At 41.0% G+C, this 13580-nt stretch overlaps 2 protein-coding genes across 2 annotated transcripts; both read right to left on the bottom strand.

Moving 5' to 3' along the window:
• Positions 1–48: 48 nt before the first annotated feature.
• Positions 49–2155, bottom strand: LOC128507862 (vimentin). Its single transcript, XM_053478995.1, has 3 exons — positions 1623–2155; positions 680–1351; positions 49–234 (listed from the first exon to the last, which is right to left on the bottom strand). Exons 1-3 carry the CDS (start codon positions 2092–2094, stop codon positions 209–211), a joined length of 1170 nt encoding a protein of 389 aa, XP_053334970.1. The 5' UTR covers positions 2095–2155; the 3' UTR covers positions 49–208.
• A 5999-nt stretch (positions 2156–8154) lies between these two features.
• Positions 8155–12825, bottom strand: LOC128507759 (arylsulfatase B). Its single transcript, XM_053478839.1, has 8 exons — positions 12388–12825; positions 10640–10826; positions 10100–10290; positions 9747–9954; positions 9372–9615; positions 9176–9246; positions 8840–9007; positions 8155–8568 (listed from the first exon to the last, which is right to left on the bottom strand). Exons 1-8 carry the CDS (start codon positions 12634–12636, stop codon positions 8306–8308), a joined length of 1581 nt encoding a protein of 526 aa, XP_053334814.1. The 5' UTR covers positions 12637–12825; the 3' UTR covers positions 8155–8305.
• Positions 12826–13580: the final 755 nt, after the last annotated feature.

Genomic DNA, 13580 nt, shown 5'->3' with positions numbered 1-13580 from the left:
AATTTTTGACCGGTTTGGTCCTAATAATCACATATGCTACGTCAGTAGTGCACTCAAGTCAAGCTTTATTAACACGTGTTCAGGTCAGTTACAGCAAAATTTGGATGAGAGACATTTTAGCGGGCATAGTTACCAATGGTGGAGACATGTGTTTGGTTGTGTGGCGGGGTGTATGTATGCTTGTATTGCGCGATGAAGTGCATAAGATTCATTCTTCCACAGCGGCTGAAGTTCCTAAAGCAGAAAGAGGAACAAAGAAGTTTTGATAAAAATGTTCATTATGAGGAACAGCAGCACAAAGTTTATTACTGGTACACAAAAATAAGCTTTTACTTATTTACGTTTTCGTCTGTATTTATTTGATACATGTTTCCTTTTCCTCTCGCTTTGCTATTTCTTTATTATATTTCAGTCAATAATAATATATTATGACTAGGAAGATCACTGGTGTTTGCATGGTGCCAGACTAATACGAGGGCAAGCAAGTTTAACCACAATGTCAATAACAAGATTTCCTTTTTTATATAAAAGATTCCAACTGGGTTCCTTTTGGAAATCCATAACCATCACATAAAACATAACAAGTAAGTGTTTTGGACTAACTTAAAACTCATACTTTATTAAGAACCCTTTTTAGTGATGCTTTAGGATAGAGACCGCGTTTGAAACCTGACCCCACCTGCTTTGTCTTCGCTGATTGAGATGCCGAGTCGTTTCTCTTCTCCTTCCAGAAGCTTCCTGTAGGTGGCGATCTCAACATCTAGCTTCAGTTTGATGTTAAGCAGCTCTTGGTAGTCAGCAAGGTATTTGGCCATCTCTATCTTGGTTTCACACAGCTGGTTCTCGAGCTGAGCGATGATGGCATCCAGGTTGGACATCTTGTCCAGGTGCGACATCTCCATGTCGTCCAACTGCTGTTCCAGAGCAGCGTTTTTGGCCCTGAGGGCGTCGATTTGGTTTTGCAGGTCAGACGCTTCACTGCTCAGGGTGCTGATTTCCTCCCTCATGGCGCTCACCTGGGTCTCACGTTTGGCAGCACTTTCCTTAAGGGTGTCAAATTTCCCCTTGTACCACTTCTCAGCTTCCTGGACGTTCCGTGCGGCAACGGCTTCGATCTCGGCACGTGTCTTGCGCAGGTGAGCGGCCAGATCTGGGCGATCCGAGTCAAGCTCCACGGACACCTTTGATTCCTCAATCTGCTTCAACAGCTCAGCCACTTCCTCACTATGTAGCTTCTTTAGGAACTCGATCTCGGCCACCAGTTGCTCCACACGCCTCTCCAGGTCAGCCTTCTGCAGCGTGGCGTTGTCCACATCCTCACGGAACTCACGCAGGATCATCTCTGCCTCCTCTGTGAACAAACATAACATTTGTCTTCTGCTACTTTTTGCTATTTTTTTTTCTAAATGTTCTAAATCCTGACTTTGTCTTGTGTTTGTACACTACAGTAAATGAAAGCTGATCGATTTCTTACTTTAACTACAGAATATATATAACAAAAAAAAAATCAACACAGGATTTTTTTTAATTGAAGCTTGATTTCTACCAGCAGTCTGCAATATGCCAAAATACTGTCTTCTGATTATTTCAAGCTAATAATCATAATCAGTGTTTTCAATCACCTTTAAGTGCGAGCTCTTCCTCCAGCTTCATGGTCCAGAGCTCGACTTCCTCCTCAGCATATCCTCTCTCAATATCAGCAGCCCCTTTCTCAGCTGTCAGTGCTGCGATCAGGTCCTTCATTTCCTTAAATTTGGCCTCATACTCCTCACCCAGTCCTCCTGGTCCCACCTTGTATCGACTCTGCAGATTCTGCAGCTCCTCCCTAAGTGCCGCGTTCCTCTGCTCTAGAGCCTGAACCTTCTCAATGTAACCGGCGAACCGGGCGTTAAGAAGCTGCATCTCCTCTTTCTCGTTAGCATGATGCTGATGGAGCTCTGTGCCAATCTCCACCGCGCCTCTCTGGAAACCAGCACGTCCACGGGTCACCGAGGACGAAGAAGCTCTGCAGCGCGACGGGGATGGGCTCTGGACCCTCATCCTGCTCGAGCCGCTGATGGTTAGGGTTTTCTGAGAATGGGAACTTCCTCTCATGGTGGTTGTTAAATGTTATTAGCCCTTCTTGAGTTTCTGCCTAGTTCGAGTCCTTCTTAGCCTGAGCAGGTTGATTGTGTGTCACTGGAGAGATGATTAGCGCTTTTATACAGCCAACAAGAATGTAGCAGAGCCTTCAGAAAGTCTCATGCTCCGCTGACATGCTGTAACTGCAGATAGTGACTCTGCACCCAAAGCTTCACAGCTGTGAGGTCTCATTAGTGAACAGAGCAGTGAAGGCCATTGCACCTACATGCTACATAGCAACTTTAGCTTGTGCATCTGCTATTTTTACACAACAGATACAGTGCAAGAAACATTGCTCGTTGTTATGGAAGATGTTTGAACTTATGTACATTAAACAAAAGTGACATTACCAAGCTTTTTACTAAAAAGTGGAGAAAGATTTGAGACTCGAAATCACATCCTGTTTACTACATTGTGCTCTACAGTATGTTGGAATTAGTCATTGATTTATTAATGTCTATCTATCCCGCCATCCATCCATTCATTATCTATATCACTTGTGGTGGTAGCAGTAGCAACTTCCTTCAGCTCCTCCTAGGTGACCCCTAACTGATCCCAGGCCACCCCCCCAGTGTGTCCTGGGTCAGCCCCAAGGCTTCCGCCCAGCTGAATGTGCTTGGTAGACCTCCAACAGAAGTCGACCATGTAAAATCCTTATCTTAATTTGAGGTGTTTTATTCATGTCCATTAATAAAAATCAGTTGAAAATACAACTCTTCCAGAAGTTGGATATAGTAAGATTGTCCTTTAGACCAGCATTACAAACTGACGTGTGTGAAAAACACTGATAACTCTCTCATGGGGACATTGTATTGTAGCTTAAAAACCAGTGAACACCCAAAATGTGGTTTGGGGGGTTGAATCTCACCCTGGGTTTATATGTGTGGAGTTTGCATGTTCTTCCTGTGCTTGGTGGGTTCCCTCTGGGGTACTCTGGTTCGATCTGTCTTTTTATTTAATTAAGCTTAGACATTTCCATAAGCAAATGATTACCAACAACTCAATGTCCAAATAAAATTGGTTTTGTTATCAGATTATTCCTGTTACAGACACTGTAAGTCAATGAATTGGAATAAACCCATACAGCCTTTTTTACTTAAAAGGACTATAGTTATGACATCATGTATCCTGAAATTATACATCCATGGCCTACAGTGAATAAGGTGCGCCTCAATTTTTCCTACTTGGAGACAGTTTAAGAGTGTATACTGTATGTGTAACTTCGTGACCATCCACTGGTTTTCTGAGTAGAAGTCTTTCCACTGTGACATCATTAAAGCTGAGGATGGAGCAATGAATATGAGAGTAACGATGCACTGGCACAACAAACACAACTCGCACTGTCATCATGCACTAATGTCACACTGAAGTGCTGTCAACTCACATGCACATCACCGACTGTGTTCCAAACATCTCCCTGCTCTTTATGCTGAAAAGACATGTGCACTTTCTAGTGAACTAATGTAGAGAACTTTATGTTTATGTTCTACAGATGTTTATTTTCTACAGACAGACACACATAAAGATGGATAGACAAATGGAGACAGCTGGAGGGAAAAGTCATATAGATAACTGGACTATTAATTGATAATTAGTGGCACCTCCAGGGTCCAGGCTCGATCCCCGTCTCTCTGCGCATGGAGTTTGCATGTTCTCCCCATGGTTGGTGGGTTTCCTCTGGGTACTCCGGTTTCCTCCCACAGTTTAAAGACCTGCAGATCAGGCCAATCGGCATTCTCAAATCTTCCATAGTGCGGAAATGAGTTTGTGTGTGTGTGTGTGCCCTGCGATGGATTGGCACCCTGTCCAGGGTATACCCCACCTCCTAGGATAGGCTCCAGGCCCCCCGCGACCCATGAGTTATGACGTAAATACCACACAACCTCAGGGTTATTAAATACTGTTGATCAGGATTGTGATAATAACAGTATTCCTGCTTAGAATTGTTGAACAGTGGCACAGGGTTTATCACTGTTGCCGTGCACCACCTCCAGTTTGTTTGCTTGGAGTAAAGTTGTCTTCCAGTGTGTTTTGTTTGTTTCTTTCTGGTATCCGGTTTACACCCATGCAGTGTAGGCTGATTGGTGTTACTAAATTGCAAAGAGTGTGTGAGTGGGTATGCCCTTGTGCCTTGTGATGAGTTGGTACCCCATCCAGTGTGCACTCTGCTTTTTGCCCTTATTTTCCAGGCCTGGCAACCCTACACGGAGATGGAAGTTAATTCACCACCATTTCTGTGATTGTCATTCAATCAACACCAATTTGATTTAGACATTTGCCTGAATTAGATCTGTTTTTATCTGGACTGCTTATTTTCACCATTACTGATGTGAGTTTAAGGTGCGACACACCTCTGATTGTGTCTCAGTCAACGAGTGTTTGTGAACAAGTTCACATCAAGATTTTATCTCTAATTTTAGAATCTCCCTCATTTTATCCTCTTATTCATAACTAACTGCATCCTGATTAGCGTGTGTATTTGTGTGGTGTGTGACAGAGAGAGAGAGAGAGAGAGAGAGAGCATGAAGGTCTTGTGTGGAATTCAGAACCGCAGTTATAATGAACACCATCAGCGGTGCCAATCACTTCAAATGACAATCAAACTCTGCAAATCAGCACATGTGGGCACACCTCTATAATAATAATAATAATAATAATAATAATAATAATAACAACAACAATAGCTATTTATTAAAAAACACAAATTGCCTGTTTGTTATAATGAAAGTAATTACCTTTAAATACAGTGGCTTGCAAAAGTATTCGGCCCCCTCGAACTTTTCCACATTTTGTCACGTTACAGCCACAAACATGAATCAATTTCATTGGAATTCCACGTGAAAGACCAATACAAAGTGGTGTACACTTGAGGAGTGGAAATAAATCATACATGATTACAAACATTTTTTACAAATAAATAACTGCAAAGTGGGGTGTGCGTAATTATTCAGCCACCTTGGGTCTGAGTGCAGTCAGTTGCCCATAGACATTGCCTGATGAGTGCTGATGACTAAATACAGTGCACCTGTGTGTAATCTAATGTCAGTACAAATACAGCTGCTCTGTGACGGCCTCAGAGGTTGTCTAAGAGAATATTGGGAGCAACAACACCATGAAGTCCAAAGAACACACCAGACAGGTCAGGGATGAAGTTTTTGAGAAATTTAAAGCAGGCTTAGGCTACAAAAAGGTTTCCAAAGCCTTGAACATCCTACGGAGCACTGTTCAAGCGATCATTCAGAAATGGAAGGAGTATGGCACAACTGTAAACCTACCAAGACAAGGCCGTCCACCTAAACTCACAGGCCGAACAAGGAGAGCGCTGATCAGAAATGCAGCCAAGAGGCCCATGGTGACTCTGGACGAGCTGCAGAGATCTACAGCTCAGGTGGGGGAATCTGTCCATAGGACAACTATTAGTCGTGCACTGCACAAATTGGCCTTTACGGAAGAGTGGCAAGAAGAAAGCCATTGTTAACAAAAGACCATAAGAAGTCCTATTTGCAGTTTGCCACAAGCCATGCAGGGGACACAACATGTGGAAGAAGGTGCTTTGGTCAGATGAGACCAAAATGGAACTTTTTGGCCAAAATGCAAAATGCTATGTGTGGCAGAAAACTAACACTGCACATCACTCTGAACACAGCATCCCCACTGTCAAATATGGTGGTGGCAGCATCATGCTCTGGGGGTGCTTCTCTTCAGCAGGGACAGGAAAGCTGGTCAGAGATGATGGGAAGATGGATGGAGCCAAATACAGGGCAATCTTGGAAGAAAACCTCTTGGAGTCTGCAAAAGACTTGAGACTGGGGCGGAGGTTCACCTTCCAGCAGGACAACGACCCTAAATATAAAGCCAGGGCAACATTGGAATGGTTTGAAACAAAACATATCCATGTGTTAGAATGGCCCAGTCAAAGTCCAGATCTAAAATCTGTGGCAAGATCTGAAAACTGCTGTTCACAAACGTTGTCCATCTAATGTGACTGAGCTGGAGCTGTTTTGCGAAGAAGAATGGGCAAGGATTTCAGTCTCTAGATGTGTAAAGCTGTTAGAGACATACCCTAAAAGACTGGCAGCTGTAATTGAGGCAAAAGGTGGTTCTACAAAGTACTGACTCAGGGGGCTGAATAATTACGCACACCCCACTTTTCAGTTATTTATTTGTAAAAACATTTTGGAATCATGTATGATTTTCGTTCCACTTCTCACGTGTACACCACTTTGTATTGGTCTTTCACGTGAAATTCCAATAAAATTGATTCATGTTTGTGGCTGTAATGTGACAAAATGTGGAAAAGTTCAAGGGGGCCGAATACTTTTGCAAGCCACTGTATGCGCCTGAAATAAAGATTATGTGACCTAATCAGCAGTATACTGTGTTGTTCTCATTTTGCAGCACATTTGTAATATTATAACATACAGTAGTAACACTGATTAGATATACAAATATACCTACACTGCCTGGCCTATCATTTTATTGCCATATTTATATTATTTTATTACCACATAACATATGAGCCTACATCTGACCATCTAAAGAAACTCGAGATTATAACACTGCCTCCAGAGGCTTGTACAGTGGGCACTATGCATCATGGGTGCATCGCTTCCTACGCTTCTCTTATTACCCTATCTCACCCATTGCTCTGAAACAGGGTCAGTCTAGACTCATCAGACCACTGCTCTAAAGTCTAATCTTCATGCTCCCTATGCAACTTTGCAAAGAGTTTACATTTTTATTATTTTTTCTGACCACATTTCTTCGTCAAAGTTGAAGGGTCCGCTAGCCAGTTCCAGTAATTTAAAATCTCCATAGTAATTAGATAATTTAGCCCTATATTAGCTCAATAATTTAGCCCATCTAAAATAGTGACACTGATAAAGATTCAAATAAAAATCTCTTATAATCAAGTATTTCTAAAATATCATCTTTAATTTTATTGGAACAAATCAGTAAACAAAATTCACATGGAAATCAAAATGTGCAGTGATGTCACAAATATCAGGAGTAACCATATTGCACTATACCATACATACATAATCAACAGTAATATACGAAGAAACACTGATCAGCAATAACATTAAAACCACAAAGAGATGAAGTAAAAACCTTTGCTTATCTGATAACGATGACATTGATAAAGGGGTGGGACATTATGGGGCAGCAAGGAAACACTACATGAGGTTGTTGACAAATGCTAAAAAGAAAAGTTAAGCATTCTATTTAAAATAGACAACTGGTAACTGGGTCAGAGCATGTCCAGAACGGCAGGTCATGTGAGGTTTTTCCAGTGTGAAGCGTACAGTTTCTGCCAAAAACTGTCCAAAGAAGAACAACCGGTGGACGAATCAGGGACAGAGTCATATACCTACCCAAGGATCATTGATGCAAATAAGAGGCAAAGGCTAGCCCATCTGATCCTATCCCACAGACAAGCTACCGTAGCACAAACTGTGAAATAGTTATTGCTGAGGGAGAGATGGCACCAGGGTGCACTATGGAAAGAAGGCAAGTCAGTTGGGGCAGTGTGATTATCTGGTCAATGTTCTGCTGGGAAACTTTGTGTCAATATGGTAAAGATGAATCCTTTATCTAAGCAGTTTCTGTCCCTAACAGACTGGCTTTCTGTTTTCCTTTATTTATCAAAAGAAATCTTACTAAAATCTGATCCAATATTGATAACTGACATCTTTTTTACTCAAAGTTCCTCTAAAGGAATCGTCATTATTAATAAAATTAAATTAAAAGCTTTCTCCTTATTATAATCCTGAAATAACTTACTTCCATAACCCCAGCCTATATTCCTGAAAAACTTAAATTATCATTACAATTCTTTCTGTATGTAAATGCATCATCACTCAGTTATTATAAACATCCTGATTTAATGATTTGCAACTGCTCTATTCAGTACAGTTTATTATCCAAATTCAAAATTCAAATTCAAATTTTATTTGTCACATACACAGTCATACACAGTACGAAATGTAGTGAAATGCTTACACGACCGCCAGTGACCTGGTTGAGTTATCCTGGTTGAGATCCCTTTTTTGACACTTTTTTTGTTTTTGTTTAATGTAATGATGATGATTATTATAATTATTAGATGATTGTCATAGAACGTCCAATAATGCTAATTATCATTATCATTCTATTAAACATTAACAATAGTCGTAGTAACAGGTCACTGCCATGGCCCCCAGGCACCGGTGGATTGGGGGTCGCAGTTGGGGTCGTCGGGGGGAAAGTTGATGGGCTGTGCCCCCTCCTGCAGCTGCTCTAATCTCTTTAGCAAGAAATTCACGATTTTGGGGTGTTGATGGGAAATTTCATTTCTCTCTTGAGGATCAACTTCGATGTCAAACAGCATCACCTGCTTGAGGGGCGGAATATCATCTGAGACTCCACCTCCCGTCTCATCTGGACGAGGGAACCATAAAGGGCAACCTGCACAGATGTACACACACACACACACACACACACATAATGATTCACTTTGTCGAATCATTAACACAGGAGAATAGTCTGTGTTGGTGAGTGTGTGTGTGTGTATGTATATATATATACTATATACATATATTTTCTGATTAATCCGGTTAATTCTAACACACAATAACATACACTAAACCACATTAACACACTACTACATATACCAAAATAAAGTTGTTGTTTGTAAACAAAAATTTGATATTAAGTGTATAATTAACACTTCACGCACCAGGATATCCAGTCAGGAGCTTCCAGTTCTTGTAGCGAATAGCAGCATGCATGGAGACGTTAAAGCGTGGCACAGAAGGAGACCCCGTCCTTAACAAGTTTCTTCTTAACGCGTCTTTATTAAACGAGTCAAGCAGCTCTTGTTCAGATCCTGCAGTTTTTCCTGGACCTCCAGAAAAACATGAGAGAGAAAAATCCTCAACCTACTCATTGAGCATAAAGGCTAATAACATGTTTTACTGCTGACTTGTCTTACTGTTACCTGTCTCACTCCTGAACTGTCTTACTGCTAACCTGACTCACTTTGATAGCGTTTGATGTGTTTTTATTCTCTTACATGAGGCAATGTCGACATAAAGAGGATCGATGTTGTGTAACAGTTCCTGTCTCGGAGAGGCTTTTCCTTTGCTGACAAACATACACAAAAAACACACACAAACATCACATTATAAGTTTATCACATTATATCCTAACCTTGACAATAATCTTGTGCGGCCACTAATTATATTTTAAAGCATACACCTGATGCTTACCTGATAGTGTCCCATACGTTAAACCCATCTAAAGGCTTCGTCCCATTGGTCGATCCTCCAGCAACACTCACTAGAGTGGGCAGCCAGTCGGAGACGTGTATGAGCTCTCGGCTCACACTACCAGGTCGCTCCACTAGTGGTCCAGTGACAAAGGCGATACCCCTGACTCCGCCCTCCCAGAGGGACCACTTCCTACCACGCAAGGGCCAGTTACTTCCACCGCACAGTGTCTGACCCCCGTTATCTACAAATTATTATTACACTACACATTACTACATCAAACATGAGCTGTATGCTGTGCATATTATTTGTGGTATTAATCGTGCATATGAACTACAGTGAATTAATAATGATAACGCTTTATTGCTTGTGTACCTGTTGAGAAGACAAGGATGGTGTTGTTCCAAATCCCTGCATCCTCTAGTGCCTTGGTAATGTTCCCGACCGCTTCGTCCATAGCCGACACCATTCCTGCATAATGCCTGCGTGAAATGTCCTTAATGAAGCTGTAAGGCTTAGTGTAGCGCTCTGGCACTTGTAAAGGAGAATGAACTGCCTGCAGAGCTAAGTACAGAAACAGAGGCTGGAAGAAAAAGAAAAAAACACACAAACATCACAATCATTATTACATCCTAGAAAACAGTAAACACTACACAACACACAGCCACGTACAGGCTGAAAAACACACTACCACAGAGAGAGAGAGAAATGGATGTGTATAGGATTACTGTTTTTGTGTTATGGTTGCGTATTATGTTGATTGCTCTCTCTGAGAAGAGTTCAGTAGAATACACTCCGCTATACATAGGTGCTGGGTCCTCTCCGTCCCGGAGGTCCAGAGCGCAGCGTGTCACATTCAGTGGGGTAATGAAGTAAGAGCGCTGATGAGTGTAATAATCCTCTGATCCTGTGTAATACCCTGCAAAACAAGACAAACTCACAATGAACAATAACACTACACAACCAAACATAAATATACAGTACATAAAACCTTAAAGATATAATATAAGAAATAAGACAAACTGGTCTGTATTTTAAACCGTTCATACTAAAATAAAATGTATTTTGAGAAGAATCTGAGATTATTAACTGAACTAAGTCTGAAAAACAGGACGTCAGTCAGGATCAAATACAGAGGGTGAAAGTAATTTATGTTTAATTTGGTTCAAGGTCTCAGTGTTTTTTAGTGTCTCAATGAGTTTCATCACATGATGATGTGGTCATGGTCTGCGTAAGTGAGGTAAAAAGCAGGCGCAACGAGCACCCACCGAAGAAGGACTGGAAACCTCGGCGAGTGGGCAGACACTCCTTGCGGTACATGCCCAGGTGCCACTTGCCCACCATGTGGGTGGAGTAACCCGTCTCCGCCATTAGCTCCGGCAGCAGCTTCTCATCCAGAGGAACACAGTAAGGCTGACAAGGCCAGATAATTTGATGCTGCATCCCCGTGTGGATCTACACACACAAACAAATAAGACAACATAAACACTACCGTTCAAAAGTTTGGGGTCACTTTCTAACTCCATGATGGTTCCTGATTTTTATTTCGTTCTACATTGTAAAGGAATGCTGAAGGCGTCCAAAAATGCATTAATTTCCTTTGACCAGTTAATGGTGAGATGTTTCTGCTACTTATGCTCTGTAAAGACTTCATAACGCCTCTAATTTGAGGTGCTGTTAATTGGTCATTTTTCAGGCTGATAACTCTAAATGAACTTCTCGTCTGCGGCAGAGGTAGGTTTTGGTCTCGCCCTCCTGGGATGGCCTTCATGAGAGCCAGTTTCATTATGGTGCTTGACGGATTTTGCAAATGCACTTGACAATACTGTTCTTGCAAGAACTATTACAGAAAGGCTGACTTCTGTGCCTTAAGTGTGTATATATATATATATATATATATATATATATATATATATAGAGAGAGAGAGAGAGAGAGAGAAAGAGAGAATGACTAATCTAACTTGGACAGCTGAAGACTTGAAAAGAGCAATAAACTGAAAAAAAAACTGTCTAGTGAAAGTCTTCTCCACAAAGGTCCAGTGTGTGTGCATGTTTTCATTCCGACCAAGCAAAAGCCACACCTGATTGTCTTTTGAAAGCCAAGAACAACTAATTAAGGAAACACACCGTCTCTTTCTGGAGAAGACTTGACATCTGTGGTCCAGTTTTTGTAATCTTCTGTTAATGAAAGCTTCAGATTCCTGTTCTGTGCTGGTTGAGCCCATCCAGCCCACGCCTCCATATTTGGTGTGAGATGCTTTTCTACTTGGTCCTAAAGAGTGATTATATGGGTTACAATATCTTTCCATGGCAGTTCGACCAAATATGCAGGCTTTCTTCTGCATGCTGTTATCTACAAGGCATTTCCACTAGGGCTGCACGATATATAGAAAAATTATCGTTATCACAAAATTGGGATACGCAATATCTGTATTGCAAAGAGTTGCGATAAATGAAATTTTATTTATGTGCCAAACATTTGTGTGTCCAAATTTGACCAATCAGATGGGCCCTTACTATCTTTATACCCGCTTATATCTTAATACTTATATTTTTATACTTATATCTTTATACTTAACAGTATTTTCTTATTTATAATAATAATAATAATAATAAAAAAATACATTTCTCTAGGGAAATGTTATATCGCAAGAAATATCGTTATTGCAATATTCAACAACAATATTGCATATCGCATATTTTCCTAATATCGTGCAGCCCTAATTTCCACCCATATAACTGTCTGTTTTGCCTGGCACCATCCTGTTTAAACTTTTCAGTTTTTGAAATATTTTTAGAACTAGCTCGACTGGGTTTACCATGCAGGACTCGATCAAAGGCATAGAGATCACATGGATTTCCTTCATTCTGGTGTTTGATGTGAACATTACTGGAAGCTCTCATGAAATCCTGTTCTGTGCTGATGCCACGTGATTGGCTAATTGGATAATTGCGTGATCTGTAAGTGTGCAGGTGTACAGGAGATCCCGATGTATAGTGAATATGAATGTTGTACCTGGTATCTCCCTGTCAGTAGCTGGGTCCTGGATGGAGTACACAGCGGCTGGACATAGTAGTTCTCCAGTCGGACCCCTGCAGCGCTCAGCCGGTTTAGGACTGGAGTTTTAATCTCAGATCCGTGATAAGCCACATCATGAAATCCCATATCATCAGCCAGTATGAAGACCACATGAGGAGGAGAGTGACAGTGCACGTACAGCGCGCACACACACCATACACACAGCGGAACGATGAACTCCTTCATCCCTGCTTCAGCTGCAACTTCTCCCACCACACTTCCGCTTCTGTCCGAACGCACAAAACCGAGACTATCCTACAGTCATTATACGGCACACTTTACACGGGTTTAAACTTAAAGGTAATACTCCGCTTTGCTCCGTTTAATCCGTATTTGCAGCACCAGTATGGCACAACTTCCGAGCCAAACTTCATCGCAACACGAGCGACCAATCAGATGGCTGCTGGTCCCGTGATCTGGTCACATGATCAGACATAGAGAAACGTTTGAGTCCCTCCCCCCAAATCTATACTTTAGGGGACAGTATAACTTATTAACACATCAATTATAACTTATTAACACAGCAGTTAAATTATTTGGTATTTGGTAAGTAAATATAAATACAACTAATTTATATGTAAGATGTTACTCTCAGTAAAGATGAGGGTTAAATCAGGTTTTTAAACAGGTTTGTCTGGTTGTGCAGTATTCAGTGCAGTCCATTAGTGTCTCAACACAACTTTCCCACTGATTCAAATTTGTGTTAATGATATCAACAGAAAAACGTCCATAATAATGCATAACTACTTAATAAAAGAGTGACAGCTGTTTTGATTTTAGTGCATAAATGGAATTAAGTAAAGAGTGCTTACATGAGTTACTAGGGCTGCTCATTTATGTTATGGTTCTTTTGGTTAATACTAAGATCATGATTATTTAACATGATAACTTTAAATAAAGGACTATGGTGTCTTCGACAGTGGAAATAAACACCACAGCCTGGGTAAGAGTCATGGATGAAAGCATGCTGTGGTAAAGTAAAAGGATGTGATGGATTTTTAACACAAAATGAGAACAAGCGAAAAAGGAATGCAGAACAACAATCATTTTATTTAAATTGTCTTGTTTTCATAATTGTCAGAAGTAAAATAATAAAAAGAGTCACAGCTGTTTTACTTGGTGACTTGCCT

This window comes from Clarias gariepinus, chromosome 19 (genome assembly GCF_024256425.1).
Source record: "Clarias gariepinus isolate MV-2021 ecotype Netherlands chromosome 19, CGAR_prim_01v2, whole genome shotgun sequence".
NCBI classification, from domain to species: Eukaryota; Metazoa; Chordata; class Actinopteri; order Siluriformes; family Clariidae; genus Clarias; species Clarias gariepinus.
The sequence above is the reverse complement of the archived record's forward strand: the minus strand, read 5'-3'. Positions and strand labels throughout refer to the sequence as shown.

What these genes read in the sequence shown, in the direction of transcription:
- LOC128507862 (XM_053478995.1), bottom strand. Translation starts at nt 2,094, where the DNA reads ATGAGAGGAAGTTCCCATTCTCAGAAAACCCTAACCATCAGCGGCTCG. An exon ending in GGAAGAGCTCGCACTTAAAG is followed by an intron (nt 1,352 to 1,622) that starts GTGATTGAAAAC and finishes GTTTGTTCACAG; the next exon opens with AGGAGGCAGAGATGATCCTG. An exon ending in AATCAGCGAAGACAAAGCAG is followed by an intron (nt 235 to 679) that starts GTGGGGTCAGGT and finishes TTTCTGCTTTAG; the next exon opens with GAACTTCAGCCGCTGTGGAA.
- LOC128507759 (XM_053478839.1), bottom strand. Translation starts at nt 12,636, where the DNA reads ATGAAGGAGTTCATCGTTCCGCTGTGTGTATGGTGTGTGTGCGCGCTG. An exon ending in AGGTTTCCAGTCCTTCTTCG is followed by an intron (nt 10,291 to 10,639) that starts GTGGGTGCTCGT and finishes CTTGTTTTGCAG; the next exon opens with GGTATTACACAGGATCAGAG. An exon ending in GCTCCTGACTGGATATCCTG is followed by an intron (nt 8,569 to 8,839) that starts GTGCGTGAAGTG and finishes ACATCTGTGCAG; the next exon opens with GTTGCCCTTTATGGTTCCCT.